The 16,455-nt window shown below is 41.5% G+C and overlaps 1 protein-coding gene across 4 annotated transcripts in view; it reads left to right on the forward strand.

Annotated features, from left to right (window-relative positions):
• ITPK1 (inositol-tetrakisphosphate 1-kinase) overlaps positions 1-16,455 on the forward strand; it is a 141,977-nt gene that overhangs the window by 27,802 nt on the left and 97,720 nt on the right. For all 4 annotated transcript variants that reach the window (XM_039712532.1, XM_039712530.1, XM_039712531.1 and 1 more), the window contains exon 3: positions 3,384-3,408. In XM_039712532.1, coding sequence (XP_039568466.1) covers positions 3,384-3,408 — 25 coding nt within the window. The remainder of the gene's footprint in view (positions 1-3,383; positions 3,409-16,455) is intronic.

Here is a 16,455-nt window from a genome sequence, read left to right on the forward strand (position 1 = left end):
CTTGCATTATCCAGTAGAGTTATTCACTGGATTCAGGTATAGAACTGATAGGTTGGAGCAAGTTTTTGCATTTTATTTGGTACTGCAGAGTAATGCAGCAGTTACTTAAATGATTCTGGTTTTCCCATAAATGTTGCAGTGTGTAGATGATCTTTGAAATTAAATGTATTTTTAAATTAGCTACCTCTAGGAATGTGGTTTACAACTGGACATTTTTCAAATGTTTATTCAATGAAAGTGGACAGACACAGTCTCTCTTTGACACAACTGAGTTGCCTCTTTGGAGGCAGAAGGGAAATACAGTTAATAATGACCTTCCTTTCCTTTCAGAAAGAGAGATTTGTGAGGAGGCAGCTAGGCCAGCTGGGAATGGGAGCCCTTCCCCTGGCAGGCAGTGTCTCACTTTCAGACTGCAAGGGAAGCTAGAAAGTCATGGACAACACCATGAGGGACACAAGAATAGTGGTCAGCACACCAGATGAAATAGTCATCCCATCCTGTCAATCATGCCCTGCCTGTCCTCTGCTGAAGAAACAGCCCAAAAGTATGTACATGAGAGCTGTAGGATGTATTTGTCTTACTGGCTTTTTAAAGCACAATAGGAAGAAGTGGTAAATGGTCCATGGCTCTGTCAGACTCCCAGCACAGTTCATTCAGCAGCTGTCTTGTCTCCATTGTGTGTCCTGCACAGGCAACCCCTTGTTAGGGAATTATGGCCCACAGTCTGCTTCATTCTCTCTGTTTACTCTGTTTTTTGAAGGTCCAGAGTTTCTCATGCATAGGATCAGCTTTCTTTCCATGCCTGACCCTAACCCCTTTCCCAGGTGACGTGAGGTGGTTTGTGTGGTTAGATGGTGCATGCTTGGTTGCATAAGGGATGTCTTGCTGCCCTGAGCCTACTGCTGTGACCTGCCTGTCTGGCTGAAAAGCCTGAAGTCATTGGCTTAGGAAATCTTCTGGGCAGAAAATAAGCTAATAACAAAACTGAGGTGCATGTTGGCTTGACATCCTGATTGTTTGGATACTTCTTGTTTTTTAAAATAACTTATTTTCAAATTATGGTATTTTGGTAGAGGATTTTTTCCCAAATGAACTAGTTCTCAAAGTGCTTCTATGGTTTCTTGTCCCCTGGGTTTAAGTAGAAAAGGTTCTCATATTTCTGGTAAAAAAAGGACATCCTGCTCCCCTGTGAAAAGGGGAAGACCAGCCTACAAGCCAGCCTTGGTAATTGCTTCCTTCTTCCTGTACCTTTTTAAGCATGTGTGGCATTGTACCTAAGAGCAGCCACCCCTTCACTCCCTGCCCGTGTGCTGTTCTGGCTTCTTCCCTTCTGCTGGGACAGTGCATTTGGTTTCAGTAAGTCCCAGAACATTTGCAAAGTTCATTTTGGGGCGATTACAGAAACCATGTGGACTGATTCTCTCTCAAATGGGTTTGGCACCCAGCTCACGAATATTTATCTTCCTCAAAGTAGAATAAAGCTTATTCAGTGTGTATGTAGGCATGACAAGAAATGCAGCTTTTGCCATCAGTCACTGTCCTTCCAGGGACTGTGGTGCAGTTTTGTCTGAAGCTTGGTGTATTTCCATGGTAGCTTTGAGTTGTTTTGCTTACTCCAGGGCACATACAGCAAAAATGTTTGATTATTTTAAGTTTTAGCTTATAATACTTGGAATGCTTCTGAGGAGTCTGCTGCCCTAATTTATGAAATAGCATTTCCCCACCTGATTTTTCCTATTTTTCTTGCTTAGCTCTGTGAAAATCATGGCTTCGACAATTTGGCTGTTAACTCTTTCTCTACAAGATTAATATTTTTTTCTCACCACAGAGTTGGAATGCATCTGGCCAGCCTCAGGTGATGATCTACAGTAGTGCTTCCCACACAACAGTGGCAGTATATTAATCACCCACCACTTACAGCTACTTCTATCTGCTAGAGGCCTTTGAAATTCTTTGCAAGAGGTGCTTGGTTTCATTTTTTCTTTTATTTCCTTGCTGAGCTCTCACAACAGGCTCTCTCCTGTGTCTGTGCATTGAATGCCGCTTCTAGGCCAGAGAGACTCCAGACTGGTAAAGTGGAAGAGGGGGCAGTTTGTGTCATAGATGCTGATTGATTGCCTGTCCCTTTGGGCATCTTTGTAATGGCCTCCCCAAAGAAAGACCTACTGTCTTGGGTGGAAAACTGGAGGAGCCATTGTGTATTCAGCAGTGTGCAGCATTTGTGACTGTGGACAACAACACAGACACTCTTAGATAGACAAGCATTGAGGGCAGAGTTAGGCGGTCCTGTTCTATGACCTCCTCCTAAAAAGGGACTTTGATTTTCACATATGGGGCTAGTGGGAACAAGGAAGAGAGATTTCTGTCTTGTGCTCACTGTGGCTTTTCGTTTTCAAGTTGAATTTCTTACGTCTTCAAAGTGAGAAGATTCTAACTTACTTAAATAGCCTGCATGTATTGGGAGGAGGGCATGGAGCAGGAGTGGCTGGGCTTTGTGCCAGGATTCAGTTCTGCTCTCAAGCCTAGTGCAGAAATTGTTTGTTTTGCTTGATAACTTGTCAGAGGCAGTGACTGAGCATTGTCTGACTGCATGTACCTGAATCTCAGTTCTCATACCATCAGAGTAGACAACTGTCTCTGCAGATCTGCCTAAGTTGGCTCTACCAATTGCAGTTCTCAGCATTTTTGTGTAGAATTCATAGGCCTCTCCAGTCTCTCATTCCTGGCGATTCAGGATCACTGGAACGATTCTCCATATGGCCAAAGGCTTGGTCCTTTCCTAGAAACCCCAAGTATTTGAACTGTGCTCTTGAAGGAATCAGACTGACTGCAAGTCTTTGAACTGAAGTCTGGGGTAGCATCCTGTGTACCAAGATGATGGGGGTAGAATAAGGCTGTAAATAAGAGGATAAATGACTGCAAGGTGCTGTGTCCATTCTCCTTGACATCTATACATGTATCCTTGGTTCAAAAGAAAAGATCTGCCAAGCATGCAGAATATGCTGTGGTGCAGTTTGCACACTCTGAGGGCAGATGAGAAATGAAAAGCAAACTAGATCTAATTAAAACTGAGATGCTCCCTCCTTAATATCAGCCACTTCCTACCTGTGCTCTCCTGACAGCTCTATCAGTCCCAGCACTGAAGCTGCTTAGTATTCATCTTGGGTTACTTCTGGGGACATGACTCAGAATCTGCCAAAGTGCTTCCTAGACAGGGAATGAAACTGAACAAGTGCTTTCCTGAATTTGAATCAGGTTATTAGTGCAGATTTTTATTGTTTGCATTCTAGTATGAAGCAGTGCTTTTCCATTAGTTTTTGTTTTTACATTTTCCTCACATTTCCAACACTAACCTTTCCTTTTTTTTTCTTCCTTTTTTTCAGGAAAAGAGGCGTAGAAGTAGTGCAGGTGAGTAAAAGCTCTATTTTCTTGTAAAGAAGGCTTACTGATTTTAAATGCTGTCATTTGGATGCCAATATGACCTGGGCTTAATGACTTTTCTTTCCATTAAGTTCTTTATAACAGATCCTACTTTTGGAAAGACAGGATTCCCCTTTTATGAAGCATGTGTTGAGCAGTCCAGTTTAATAGGTGCCTTAGTGAAAGTGGTAATGCAGTTAGGCTTTTCTTGTGTCTGTCAATTAATAGGTTCTGATAGTTGATTAGGTGATGTTACTCTTTTAATTGCATTCACAGAATACAATTAACAGAAACAGGATCTGCCATTTGGAAAAAAGCTATGGCAGAAGGAATGTTCTTGTAACCCAGCGAGCAGTGAAATGATACTAAAGTGCTTTCAAGTTGTGGCCCATCTACAGATAAGTTCAGGTGTTGGCTACATTTGTTCTTTCCCAGGTCACAAGATGTTACTTAAAGGATAGTGTCATCTTGTGAAAGGAATTATGTTACATGTCAGCTGTAACACAGAGCACTGTAAGCCCTAAAAGATGAAGGGGAGCATGCTCTTTCTTTCTGGCTGGTTTTGTGTGCTTAGAAGAGCTGTATGTCACAGGTTTCACTCTTGCTGATATTTACCTGGTGCTCATTTTGAGCTCTGAAGTGGTGAGTTCCTCACTGCCTCAATAGAGGCGACAAGGAGAGAGGTGGAAAATGGTGTGTTAGCCTTAGGTAGTTAAGGTTGCTCTGAAGTCCATGTGGAAGGTGCTTCTCAACACCAGCAGGGAGCAGGAGAAAAACACTTAACAAAAAATAAATTGAAAAATCAGGCCATTTTGTTTTAAGAATCCAGTGTCAGAAAAGACTTAAAAACTTCTCGTTGCTGGTTAAAATGGAGAGTATGTCTTTCAGTTAGGAGTGGTTGTCAGAGAACTGCATTGTGTTAGAAGGACAAAGGGCATATACTTTACTGGCTGTGTTTAACCTTTCACCACTACAGCATCATCTTCCTTTCCTGTACCTCCTATTGCTCAGAGCTAAGGGGCAGTTTCTTTCATCAGTTTTGATAATGGCGTTACCAGACTGATAAAAACCAACCAGCATTTACAAAACACAGCTTGATCAGGAGCACTGGGAGAAAGGTAGCCCATATTTATGTCACTTTATGGGGGACATTATTATTTTATTAATACCTCAGTGTATTACAGTCCAGTGCCTGCATTTGTTATATGTGCCCTGCACCTGCACTGTACATTTACGCAGCAAGGGGCTCATATGAGATAATTCAGTGATGCATCCATTAGTGGAGCCTCATGGATTAAAGTTACTGTCCTTCCACAGGTTTGTGTAGCTTAATGGCTAGTCATCAGACAGACACAAAACTATTGGAAAGTATTTATTTATTGTAAGAGCATTTTAGGAAACATTTGGACAGAACTAGACAGGACTTTGTCCCCACAAAAACGCTTTATGGTCTCATAATTTATCGTCTCATATTCGACAGCATGGTTGAGATGTCAGACTAATCTATACTGGGAGTTTGTGCCCCAAAGGCACACCTCAGTCTCTGGTGCCTGCTGCTCTGCTGGAACAGGATGGATGGAAGTGTGTGATCACCCTTTGCCTATCACTTGTGTGTTGCTTCATATATCCCGATGCATGTGCTTCAGCCAGTAGGGAAAGTATCAGAAATAGGCTCTTGCTTCACCCCTTATTGCTTGAAACCTTTGCTTGAGGCACCTCACATGATCTGTCCCCCTAGCCCTGCTTCTAGAAGGATTGTCTTGGTGTCCATCTGGTGCACAAGGTTTATTTGACAGAGGGAATGTTGTCTTCCTGTGTAAAGCAGCAGCATTTCTTTGATTTGCTTCCCTTTCTCCTTTAAAGAACATGTCCTGTTAGAGAGAAACCAGCTCTTAGGTCTGACAGTAAGCACATAAATCAAAACTCAAAATACACAGGAAGTTTACCTAATTTCTTCTTCACATAAATTCAGAATTTTTCTGCCATAGACTTGCCGTAGTGAGTTGGAGGGTAAGGTTTAGTTACTGGCTTTTAGAGAGCAAAGCACGAGCGACTGGTATGTGCTGACTTCTGTGAACATACATCAGATCATTCTTTTCCAAAGATGTTTCACAAGAGCAGGAAAGGATTTTCTACTACTAAAGGGAAGTCTTGGAAGTCTTCAAATAAGCACCTGTGTGACTTCTGTTTCCTTCCTGCAGGGGGGATTTAGAATACTCCTCTCTTCTTTAGCTAGACAGATTAAATTATTTTATTTTGCTTTCTTAGAGCTAATTGTGCTGTACAGATTCAGTGAGCTGCTGCTAGACATCAATTAACATTTCATTACTTGTGTTCAGGTTTTGTGTTTTGTTTTCTCTCAGACTTCCACTTTCAGCAGGGAGAGTGGTTCCAGCTTTCTATTTTTATTGAGTGGGGAAACACACACATCCTCCAAAGAGAAATAAAGCAAGAACAGGACTAGCAGTGGGATGCTAAGCAGGCATTCTCCTTTATCTAGCAGTAAGACCTTAATTAAAGCACATTGAAAACAAACAGAAAATCTCTCAACTTGTGTGGTGATAAATAATTGGGGTTTTTTAGAAGTACTGATTAATTTCTAACATAGTAAGAATTCATTGTAAACTCAAGGTACAAGAGCTGAAATGTGCAACATTATATAGTACAACCGAGTAACATCCACCAAGCTAGCTGGCTTAGAAGGTGGCACAGTAGATTAATTAAATAAAAAGCTTTCAAGGTTATGAACTTTCCAAAGACAGTATGAGTCTGAGCCTGCACCCAAACATTTGGGAGCCTGAATAGGATTAGCTCATTTCTGTTTTTCCGGTGGTCATGGCAGAACTCTGAGTAGAAGCACCCTTAAAATCTGGCAATGTTTTGGATCTAGGTTTGCTTCCTGCAGCTTAGATCCAAGTCAGTGGGGCAGCCGCAAACCAGTGTTGTATTACAAGGAAAAAAAAACAAAAAAGCCAATTTACTAGCTTTTCAAGATGGGCTCCTAACAGAATACAGTACTGCATCTTTCACCTCATTATGGGGCATTTGCTTTTTTTTTTTTTAAGGAGGGATCACTTGAATTAGGGTGCTTACTTGTTTGTACCCCATAAGGTAAGGAAGCACTCCTGTTCCAGTTTTACAGGAGGAGAGACTGAAGGATGTATCCCATTTCTCCCAGGGAACCTGTTGCAGTACCAGCCCCAGTGCTGCTGGGGTCTGTGCTGCAGGAATTTCAGCTGCAGCTGTCTCAGAAGGGTGTGGGGCCATTAGTTTGTGCCCTTGTGTGGGCATGAAGGCAAGAGCAATGAAAGGTGGTCAGCAGGGCTGGAGTTGCTGGCTCTCTTCCAGTGAAAGGCAGCACAAATTCAGCTGTGTTTAATCTTCAAGCTACATTTAAAGTATTCTGAATGAAATGCTCGTGGTTCCTGTGGCAGTTCCAAACCTTCTCCTTTCTCACTGGCTCTTCCCACCCTTCGCAGCTGCCCGCTCAGCTGGCGTGGCTTGAGCTGGTGGCCAGAGAAGGGTAGAGGTGCCCTGAACAGGTGACAGACATGACCAAAGCCCATCTGCCATGGCCTGCAGGCAGTTGCTAGGCAGGCAGCAGCTGACAAGGCTGAGGCAGAACAGCTCTTGTGCTGGCATTGGGGTGACTTGCCAGAAAATTCTTAAACTGAAGCATTTCTTAATAAATTCTTTCATCACTGTTTCAAGGAGAAGACTGCTTACAAAGCTATGCAGTGGATGGCTGATGAGGTGTTTATCATTAAAAAAGCTATTTTCTGTAATGGCATCTAGCAAATAAGGGTTTTATGTAGTGTCTTAAAAGTAAAGCTGCTTCTGATCTTGTTCAATTTCTAGCCCTCCATCACTCAAATTAGTGGAGGGCAAAATTTAGGATTGAAAATTGTCAGTTCTTCTTTTGCTAGTGAAGTAGCCAGTTTCTTATGATTGTACTCTGTAAGGGAAAGAAAGAACATCTACCTTGTTTTTCAGGAAAAATCTGTTGGCTTAGTTTGAAGAATGTTAGAGTGAAAACATGTGCACTGAAGTGGAAATCATCACAAGTACCTCTGATAGAGACATGCATTTATTTTTGTTTCACAAGCTATGCAAAACCAGAATAATTAGCTGCAGCCCTTTGGCTTCTGACAAATTGCCAGTTTGGTTTTTGTGTGACATAGTTTGGAGCCTTTGTATTTCTCGTGACTTCAAAGCTGTTTCCACACCCAAACTTTCCTTGAGCTCTTGCTCGCTTTTTTAAATTCTAAAATAGTGAAGATTCCCTATTTTTGGGTGGGTGATTTTGGATCAAATGAACACTAATGCTCTTCCATCTTAAAGGATGTTCTAGTCAGTTTGCTATTAAAGTGGATTAGTTGTATTTCAAACTGCATGCTTTTTAATTGCAGTAGGATATGAAGGAGAGCATGTTTTCTGATGTGGATTGTAGTAGTTACCAGTCTTGACTGCTGTCTTGTTTTTCTCCCAACTTTCTGGGAACAGGGATATTTGAAATCTTTTACTTTGGAAAAGAAGACTGTCCTTTGAGATACGGGTTTTCTTGAAGCCTGCAAAGGAGAATTCGGGGTGCCCTCCACACTATTTAATTCTTCAATCAAAGTGAAATACTAATGATAATGGTTTCTAATGTTTGTTGCCAGGAACTGTTGTTTTCTAGAAATGAGGGGAGATTTATTTTCACATGAAGTATTAATGGAATAAGCTTGAAACAGCAGTGTTCTAACCAAAAAAAGGAGCTTGTAAAATATGTATTTGGTAGCATATACAGAAAGATATGACTGGAAAGCTTCCAAAGCAAGCAAGGTTGTTGAGATGTTGGAGAGTTGGCTCTCTAGTACTGGCAGAAGAAAGTTTATTTTTACATGCATGCCAGGCCTTCAGTAAAGTGCATGTTTTCCTGAGAATGGCAGCCTGCTTTGCCATCAGTGCATTTTTGGAAGTGATGCTATAGAGGCTCTCCAGCCCTTCCCAGTCTGGATTGTGTTAGGTACTTTGCATGTGTTTGAAGGTGGGGGGCCACTGCTTAAAATCTTGGAAAGATGCTGGTACTTCTTAGTGTCAGTGCTACAAAGGGTGTGCTAACCACACAAAGTAGGGTCTTCCAAAAAAGTGCATTAATCTCAATTTGAACCCAGAAACAGCAGAAATGTGGAAGAACAAATCCCAGGCAGAATCCTCCCCCTGATCCTTCTCAGTAGGGGAGATCCTTCTGTGTGAGACCTCTGTGGCAGCTGAGAAGCATCATTTCCCAGCAGGAATGAAGCACAGGTTCCAGTGCAGGGAGAGATGACTTTGGCAGGATGCTTTACATTGCATCAGCACACTGGTCAGTGAGGTACAGCATGGGCCTTTCTGGTCATCCAGGGAAGAACAAAAAATACACATCTGTTTGGGCAGGGAAGGAAGATAAAACTGTGGAACATTCTCACTGTGTGGATTAAGCAGATTAAATGGACAACAAACACTTATTCCTAAAAACTAGTCAGGGTAAGCCAAACAAATCAAATAGCATTTATTTGCACTTTTGGTGAGTGAGTGAGTGAACCATGAAGAAATTTTTGTGTCTCAGAGAGAGTCTCTTACTGACTGGTTTGACTGCTTTCTTTAGGTGGTGAATCCCAGTAGCCTCAGAGAGGTGTGGGCTGTGCAGTCAGTTGCAGACAGCACCTGTGTGAGTGAAAACATTACCAAGATTTAGAAATCTGTAACTAATGCATAATGAATGGCTGTCAGGTTGGAGCCTGTACTTTTCTGGCCTATGGAGCCAGCTCTGCCCAGCACCTTTGTCTGCCCCCACTCCTTGGTAGGTAGTGATGAGGCAGTGATTCCTAACAGTGCTAAAGGCAGGGAGTTGGGAAGTCCTGAGTGAAAATCCAGTCCCTGTGGGACCTCGGCCAAAGATTTTGGTGGCTGTAATGGGATTGAAATTGCACTGGGGAATTGCCTTGCTTTGTCACTTACTGCAGGCACTTTAGGCAAGTCCCTTACAAATTCTGCCTCTGTTTCCTAATGGAGTTAATATTCCACATAGTGGAATGCCATTTAAGTTACTTTCAGATAGCTAAATGGATAGATTTAAAGACAAGTGAGTGTGTGAAGGAAAACAGGGCTGTTAATTTTTGAAGACTGGTGTATAATATTCTTTCTGTCATTAGCATATGTCTTCCCAGATACTTCTGTGAACTGCAAAGCTTCATAAATCCCTCACCAAGAAACCGTATGGATAAAGTAAGACCCTCAAAGAGATGCTGGCTTGTAAAACGATTTGCCTCTTTTTGGAGCATACAATCCCAGTCTTTGCACAAAATAACTATTAGACAGTGCTTTTATGAATCATGTTTATTGCAAGTGCCTATTGGCCAACAAAGACTTGGCTTTGAGTCTGCACTAAACAATAGAATAATTTGTCTCAGTGGATGCAGGTGTTGTGATATGGTATCAAAACAGGCACATGGAGTGTGTTCAGAGGCACGTGATTCAGGAAATGCCTTATTTTAAAACCAACCTGTCTCATTTGTGCTTTTGCTGAAACTGCACAGTCAGTGTTGAAGTACAAATATGCATGTAGCTCTTTTGACCTTTTCTGAAGTTTTTTTCTTGGAGTTGGAAGGATGGGGAGTTAATATGATACCATGACAAGGGTGACTGTATCTCTGACCCTGTACTCTCCCAGATGAATGCCCTATCCTTTGTGTGTTTTGGGAGTGAAGTCATGCAGTTCTCTGCTCTATCAGAGTTGCAAGCTTAATCCTGTCACAGCAGCTGTAACCTTGCCTTCAGTCCTGGGGTTTGGTTCCACAGAGATGTTTTTTAGGAGCAATGACTCATGCATCCACTGTAGCTCAGACTTGGTTGCTTCCAGCAGAAGCTTTATGGAGAGAAAATTGTCAGAACAGTGGAGGAGGCTGTGTGTATGCCTGTCTTCCCCAGTGAGGCTGCTGGTAGGTCTGAGCTGCAGAAGATCAGTGGAGCTTGAGGAAGTCTTTTCAGTGCATGTTGACTCTTCTTTCTCCAGCTTCTGCAAGACTTACTCCTTTGATCTGTGGCCTGAGATAATTGCATCTGAAAATATTGCATGCTTCTTTGCTCTTCTGGCACTTCACAATTAAAGGAGATAAACATGTTGCAAGAGTGAATGGTTCCAACAAAACCTGGTGCTTAAAGACATTAAGCCCTAGAGTTTATTAGGTTTTCCTGTATTTGGTATTTAGCCTTAAATTAGAGAAATCTCTAATGCATGTACTTAAGCTGCCTCTATATAAAACAGAGTGCAATCAAATACAGCAAAAACTGGAAATGTTTTCATGAACCTCACTGCCTTCATGGAAATACAGCAGAAGACAGAAGAGTGGCTTCAACTTAATTAGGACAGCTGAACTTCTGCCCCCATCCCATCCCCTTTTTTTCTCTCCAAGGGGCACTGTGTTTTAAGGGTGATGCCATTTGCTAGAATAAGTATTTATTTTTCACTTTCACTCTGCATTTCTGGTGAAAGCAATACACTTGGTTTTTCTTCTAATTTCTTTTTTGCAAAGGTGTAGATCTCTGCTGTATGTCTAAATGTAGACAGATCAGACAGAAAGGGTTTTTGCATATGTTGTAGGAGTTTTCTGTGCCTTTGTTGCTTTTTAATATCTCTATGGTGGTTTGAAAATAGCTTGGTTTTTGGTGAAGAGGAAAAAGGGTCAACCATTGAAGTGGCTCTAATATTGACCTTTTGCTGGAAAATACTTCTGGGCTTTTTGACAGCTTATTTTTATTCACTGTCGAATTTTCTGTAAAATTTACTGCCAATGGTAATTTTGCATGGTACCAAAAGCAGTGCAATTAATAATGTAGGGTGGAAATTGTTGAATCTAGGATTTCACATTGAGGAAGACAGGAGATTACCTGGAGAAATTTAGATGATTGTAAGCATGGTTTCTCCAAAGTAGAAGTGGTTTATCCCAGACGTGAGTTTCTTTAGCATAAGGTCACAGAGCTGTGGTATGTTAAAAATTAATATTTTTTTTTCTTTAACCCTCTTCCCTCATATGACTTGTCACAAAGGATACTGCTGCTGCAGCTTTCTAAATGAGGTTAATGTGGTTCTCCTCTGGCTATGCCAGGAGCAGGGGTGGGTAACCACACTTATTAAATGGATTGGTATAGACATTGGATGCTGATAGGCATTAATCTGCCCTAAGCAGTCCCTTAGCACGTGATAGAAATAGACCTTTTTTTTGGAAAGCTCTTTTCAAAGAGAATGTTAAGGGCATGAGTTAACTTTATTCCCATAGACTGGGGGGAGCCTGGAGAGAAGCTTTCTCCAGCAGGTTCCTGTGAGTCTCTCTGTTGCTCAGTTTCTTCAGGGAAGAAATGTAAAGACTGTGCTACTGACATAATAATGAATGTGTATAAATCCCAAAGCCAGAGGAACCACAAAAGCCATCCAGCTTTGCGCAGTTCTGAGAGGCAGCTTTGTTCATGGGAGTCACAGTTTGTGCTCTGCTGCTTCTCCTCCAGCTCACCTGCCCACAGAGCAGGGTGATTTTGTTCCCAGGAGGCTCCGTATCCAGGTGTGCTTTGTGTGCATTAAAAACACAGCAAAGCCAAGCCTGACTTCAGTGTGCAGATTTGTCACTGGAATGGTGATGCCATAGTACATTTTACTTTAATGGTTCTTTTCTTATGTTAAGGTTATTTTTGTCAAAAGGAGTCAGAAGAATTACTTGTTGCCCATATTATAGGTGAATAAAAGCCTGTCAAGAGAAGTTGTCTGCCATGCTTTTGGTTAAAGTGTGCTTGTCAGCTTGTAGGATCTTAAGGCAATGCTGTCAACTCACCAGTCAGTAAGGTCAAGAAATCACATTTCAGTCGTGATTTAAAGGAAAAAGATGAAATTGAGGGTGGTGCTGCTTTGAAAACTAGGATCTTCAGGCGATGCTGTCAACTCACCAGTCAGTAAGGTACTCACATTTCAGTCATGATTTAAAGGAAAAAGATCAAATTGAGGGTGGTGCTGCTTTGAAAACTGGCACAACAGAGCTTACGGATGAGAGAGCAGGAACTACACCTATGTACAAAACTATAAAATGCTTCTGTCGTTGCTGAGCAATGGACTTATGCTGGTTTTTGGTTGCTGTTTTAGGATCTGTGACAGTTCAGTGTCTTACTAGAATTCACTGATCAGTTTTTCAACATGAGCTTTCTTCAGTAAATTATAGTTGCCTCATTTAATTTCCCAGTTGCATGCTTCCTTGAATAAGTTTGTGTCTAATTTAAAGCTGTTATACATGTTAACTCATATGTAGTTCAGTGTCTTACTAGAATTCACGGATCAATTTTCAACATGAGCTTCCTTCAGTAAATTATAGTTGCCTCATTTAATTTCCCAGTTGCATGCTTCCTTGAATAAGTTTGTGTCTAATTTAAAGCTGTTATACATGTTACCTCATATGTAGTGTCGTTGTTTGAATGTGTGTTTTAAGGTGAGCATTCAGTAGTTAGTGAGGGCTTTTTTACAAAAAAACTGTTCCTTCTCCTGGTACCTTGCCAAAGTGCAGAGAAGTTATTTACAGTGTTTTGACAGAATCATCCCAGGACGGGATGGAAGAGATGCCATTGGGACTGAGCTAATACTGTAAAAGGCTGAAATGTAAGGAAAACAACTGTTGTAGAGGAATTTTTGGCTGACTTTGCAATCTGAGAAGATTTTTAGCTTTGTTTTTGTCATAGTTTGTTGATTGGAGCTAAGAGCTTCCTTTACTCAAAGGTCTAAATGCATCTGAAATTGTTTTCTTGTACAAGAAGCTTCATTGCACAGCTGCAGTGTCCTGTAACCTCAGCGGCATAGCCAGTGTTAAATTGTTCATCTCCTTACTGATGGCAAGATTAGAGAACAGGCTGCTTTGTGTAGTGAATTTATGTTGATTGCAGAGAGGTCTTTTGCACTTCAGGTTAGCATGGAAAATGTTCTTTCCTGTGACCTAGATGAGCTTTTTTTGTAATACCCTTTCCTTTATGATAACAGCCTTTAAGTGGCTGAAAAAAGAACGGCAGCTATAAAATAAAAATAAAATAAAATAAAACCAGAACATTTTCTTTTTAAGTACAAAGCAGTTTGAAACTGAGTTCGTGAGCCTGTTGTGATGACTTACATACCATGCAAGACTTAATAGCTAGTTAGCTGGTTATCAGTGAAGTAAGTGACTAAAAAGGAGGTAGAGATAGCACTTGCTCCCTGCAGATGATAGATCCTTCCACTGGTACCTGCTTCTGCTAGTTTTTCCACTTCTGAGCCAAAAAGGGCAGGTTAGAGCTGATGACCCTCCATTGGCCAGAGGACCTTTTTCCTACCAGAAATGGGCCATGTTCTCACAATGCTTTCAGTTCCTGTTGGGTGAGGAAACTACACCCTGGTGGTCGATCTTGTCTAACAGGTATGTTGAATGCTCAAGTTCTCTGCTTTCTTTTGATAAATGCTGTGATTGTTTTTCTTCAAAGTAGTTGCCTGCTGGGTCTCTTCTTTGCTTTTTCAACCTGCTTGTACAATTAAGTCAACGCATTTTTACTTTTTCTGTGCTTCCAAAAATCTGAATCTTACCTACTTTATTCTTTAACTCTGTCTAGCCTCTGTTCTAGGTCAGCCTTTTCAAGGCATCAAGTGAGTCTACACAAGTGGATGCACGCAGAAGCTGTGTTGGCTCTGTGAGCACTGTGTGCCATATAGGTGTGATTATGCTGTATTACACCCTCAGGGACCAGGACAGTGCTGCTGCTGGTGCTGTAGCATGTTCAGTCTATGCAGTACAGTCCAGTGCCTTTTAAAGGTCTGCTGGTGTAAAGTCTTTTTACAAGTAAAGTTTAGTGCAGCCAGCCCTTTGTATAGTGACTCAGTGGATTATATCTGCTTCTGTATTAGTATAGAGTAGGTTTGACTTCAAAATAACACAAGGAAGGAAAGAGGCTAGTGAGGTACCCTGATGGGCAGTAGGTAGTTGGTGTAGTGGAAGCTTAGAAGGCAAGTGGAATTGCATTTTCCAGCTGTCTCTTCAACTTCTCCCTTGTCAAGATCCTTTCTTCTGAAGTGGCAAGTGCTGACTTAGACACAAGAAAGTAAGTCTGTTTTCACCACACTCCTGGCTTTGCTTATTATGTCTCTGCACTGCCAACCACTAAATACCCTTGTGTGCAAGGAGGACCTCTCCAGGCAGGAATGGAAGAGGGAGTGCCTTACCCAGTTGTAGTCCCAGTGAAACACCAACTAGAAGCACTGATGTTGCAGGTGATGTTGCTCAGTTTGGAGGGACTGAGTTCAAACCAAAGGCAGGCATGGGCAGTCTGCTGTCATTATACCATGTGGGAATTGAAAGCTGTTCCCATGTGGTTGCTAAGCCATGGTCACCTCCCAGGAGCTCTGGTAGTCTTGAGTTAGTGGAGGTTATTGTCAGGTGTCCTGTGCTTTCTTAGCAGCTAGTAAAGGGGTCTCTTGGTGTTTTTATAGCTCATGGCTCTGTGACACTATTGATGTGTTCTTTTCAAATCAATGAATCTGACTGCTTTTGCCTTTTCCATAAATCTGAATATACCCAGTTTTGGAGGGTCGTTTTTTATAACTACTGTCCACTCTTAGTGGGTACAGCCTAACTCTGCTTACAGCAAAAGTGATTTTGAAGTAATGCTATGCTGACTTTTTGTTTAAGGAATCAGAATGCAAATGCAGCATAATCATGCATGAAAAATAATCTGTCCATGGAACTGCTGTCTTGATGGTCTACTTTGTTACTGCCCAGATATGTCAGTCTGTAGCCAAGTTTTGGTGCAGTAATTCCATCAAGTTAATGTTTAAAAGAAGAGCTGACAGAGTTTACTTCATCTTCAGTAAAGAGAAGTACTAAGCATAGTTGGTGATGACTGGGAATTTTAATTCCTTACAAATTTTCTTAGGATTGATATGCTGCAACTTTATTTATTGAATCTCTCAGGACTGTTTATGATTTTGTCTCAAGAACTTGGTGTATTTGCAGAGGATCACTTAGCAACAGTCCATGGCACAATGACATGCTCATGCTAGTATGATGAAGTATAAAACAATGAGGAAACACCCAGAAACACCAAGTAAATAGAAATTTAAAGCAAAACAAAGTGGCTCACTTACTGAACAGTTCCACATTGATGTGGAAGGACTTGTAAAATGCTTTACTTAGATGTTTGTAATCTTGATCTCATGATACTCTCTACTTGTGTAGATGTTTATAGTCATGGGACATCTCCAGTTGTTATAATGGAGCATCTCCTGAGTATTTAAAATAGAAGGAACTATTTGATATTGAAGCAACTTATACTTTAATCTGTTAAGTCTTCTTAATTAGTGCTCCACCAAGTTATAGCTAAAGAATGAAAGTTCCCTGGAAGGGTCTGGGATCTAGACTGCTATTCCAACTTTACAGCTTTGTGCACTCTTTGTACAGCTTTATGACTCTTCTGCTTCTAATAATCCATATTTCTTTTCCTATGGTGATTTTTTTTTTCTTTCTTAGGTTTGGAGTTCTCTTTGACTGAGAGGAATTATAAGTTCAGGTCTGAATATCTGCGTGTTGCAGGCCTTTTATTATTGTATATTGATACCAGTAACGTGCTTGACTTCAATTACTTCCAAGCACTACCATGGAAAGGGGTTCCTGGGCAATGGCAGGCTGAATATGAGTCAGCAGTGCCCTGGCAGCTGGAGAGCCAAGTGTGTCCTGGGGGCATCAGGCCCAGCATTGCCAACCAGGCAAGGGAGGGAATTGTCCTGCTGTACTCTGCACTGGGGCAGCCTCACCTCGAGTGCTGGGGGCAGTTCTGGGTGCCACAATTTAAAAAAAGCCATCAAGCTGTTAGAGAGTGTCCAAAGGTGGTCACAAAGACAGAGCTTTTGAAGAGCAGATTTCAAACTTCAGACCACTCTTTGCACCAGCTCTGCATCCTTCTTTGTTCCCCTTCAGAAACATCTGCGCTGGGGTGTTCAGAACTGTACAGGCTGTACTGAAA

This window comes from Passer montanus, unplaced genomic scaffold (genome assembly GCF_014805655.1).
Source record: "Passer montanus isolate IOZ18808 unplaced genomic scaffold, ASM1480565v1 scaffold27, whole genome shotgun sequence".
NCBI lineage: Eukaryota > Metazoa > Chordata > Aves > Passeriformes > Passeridae > Passer > Passer montanus.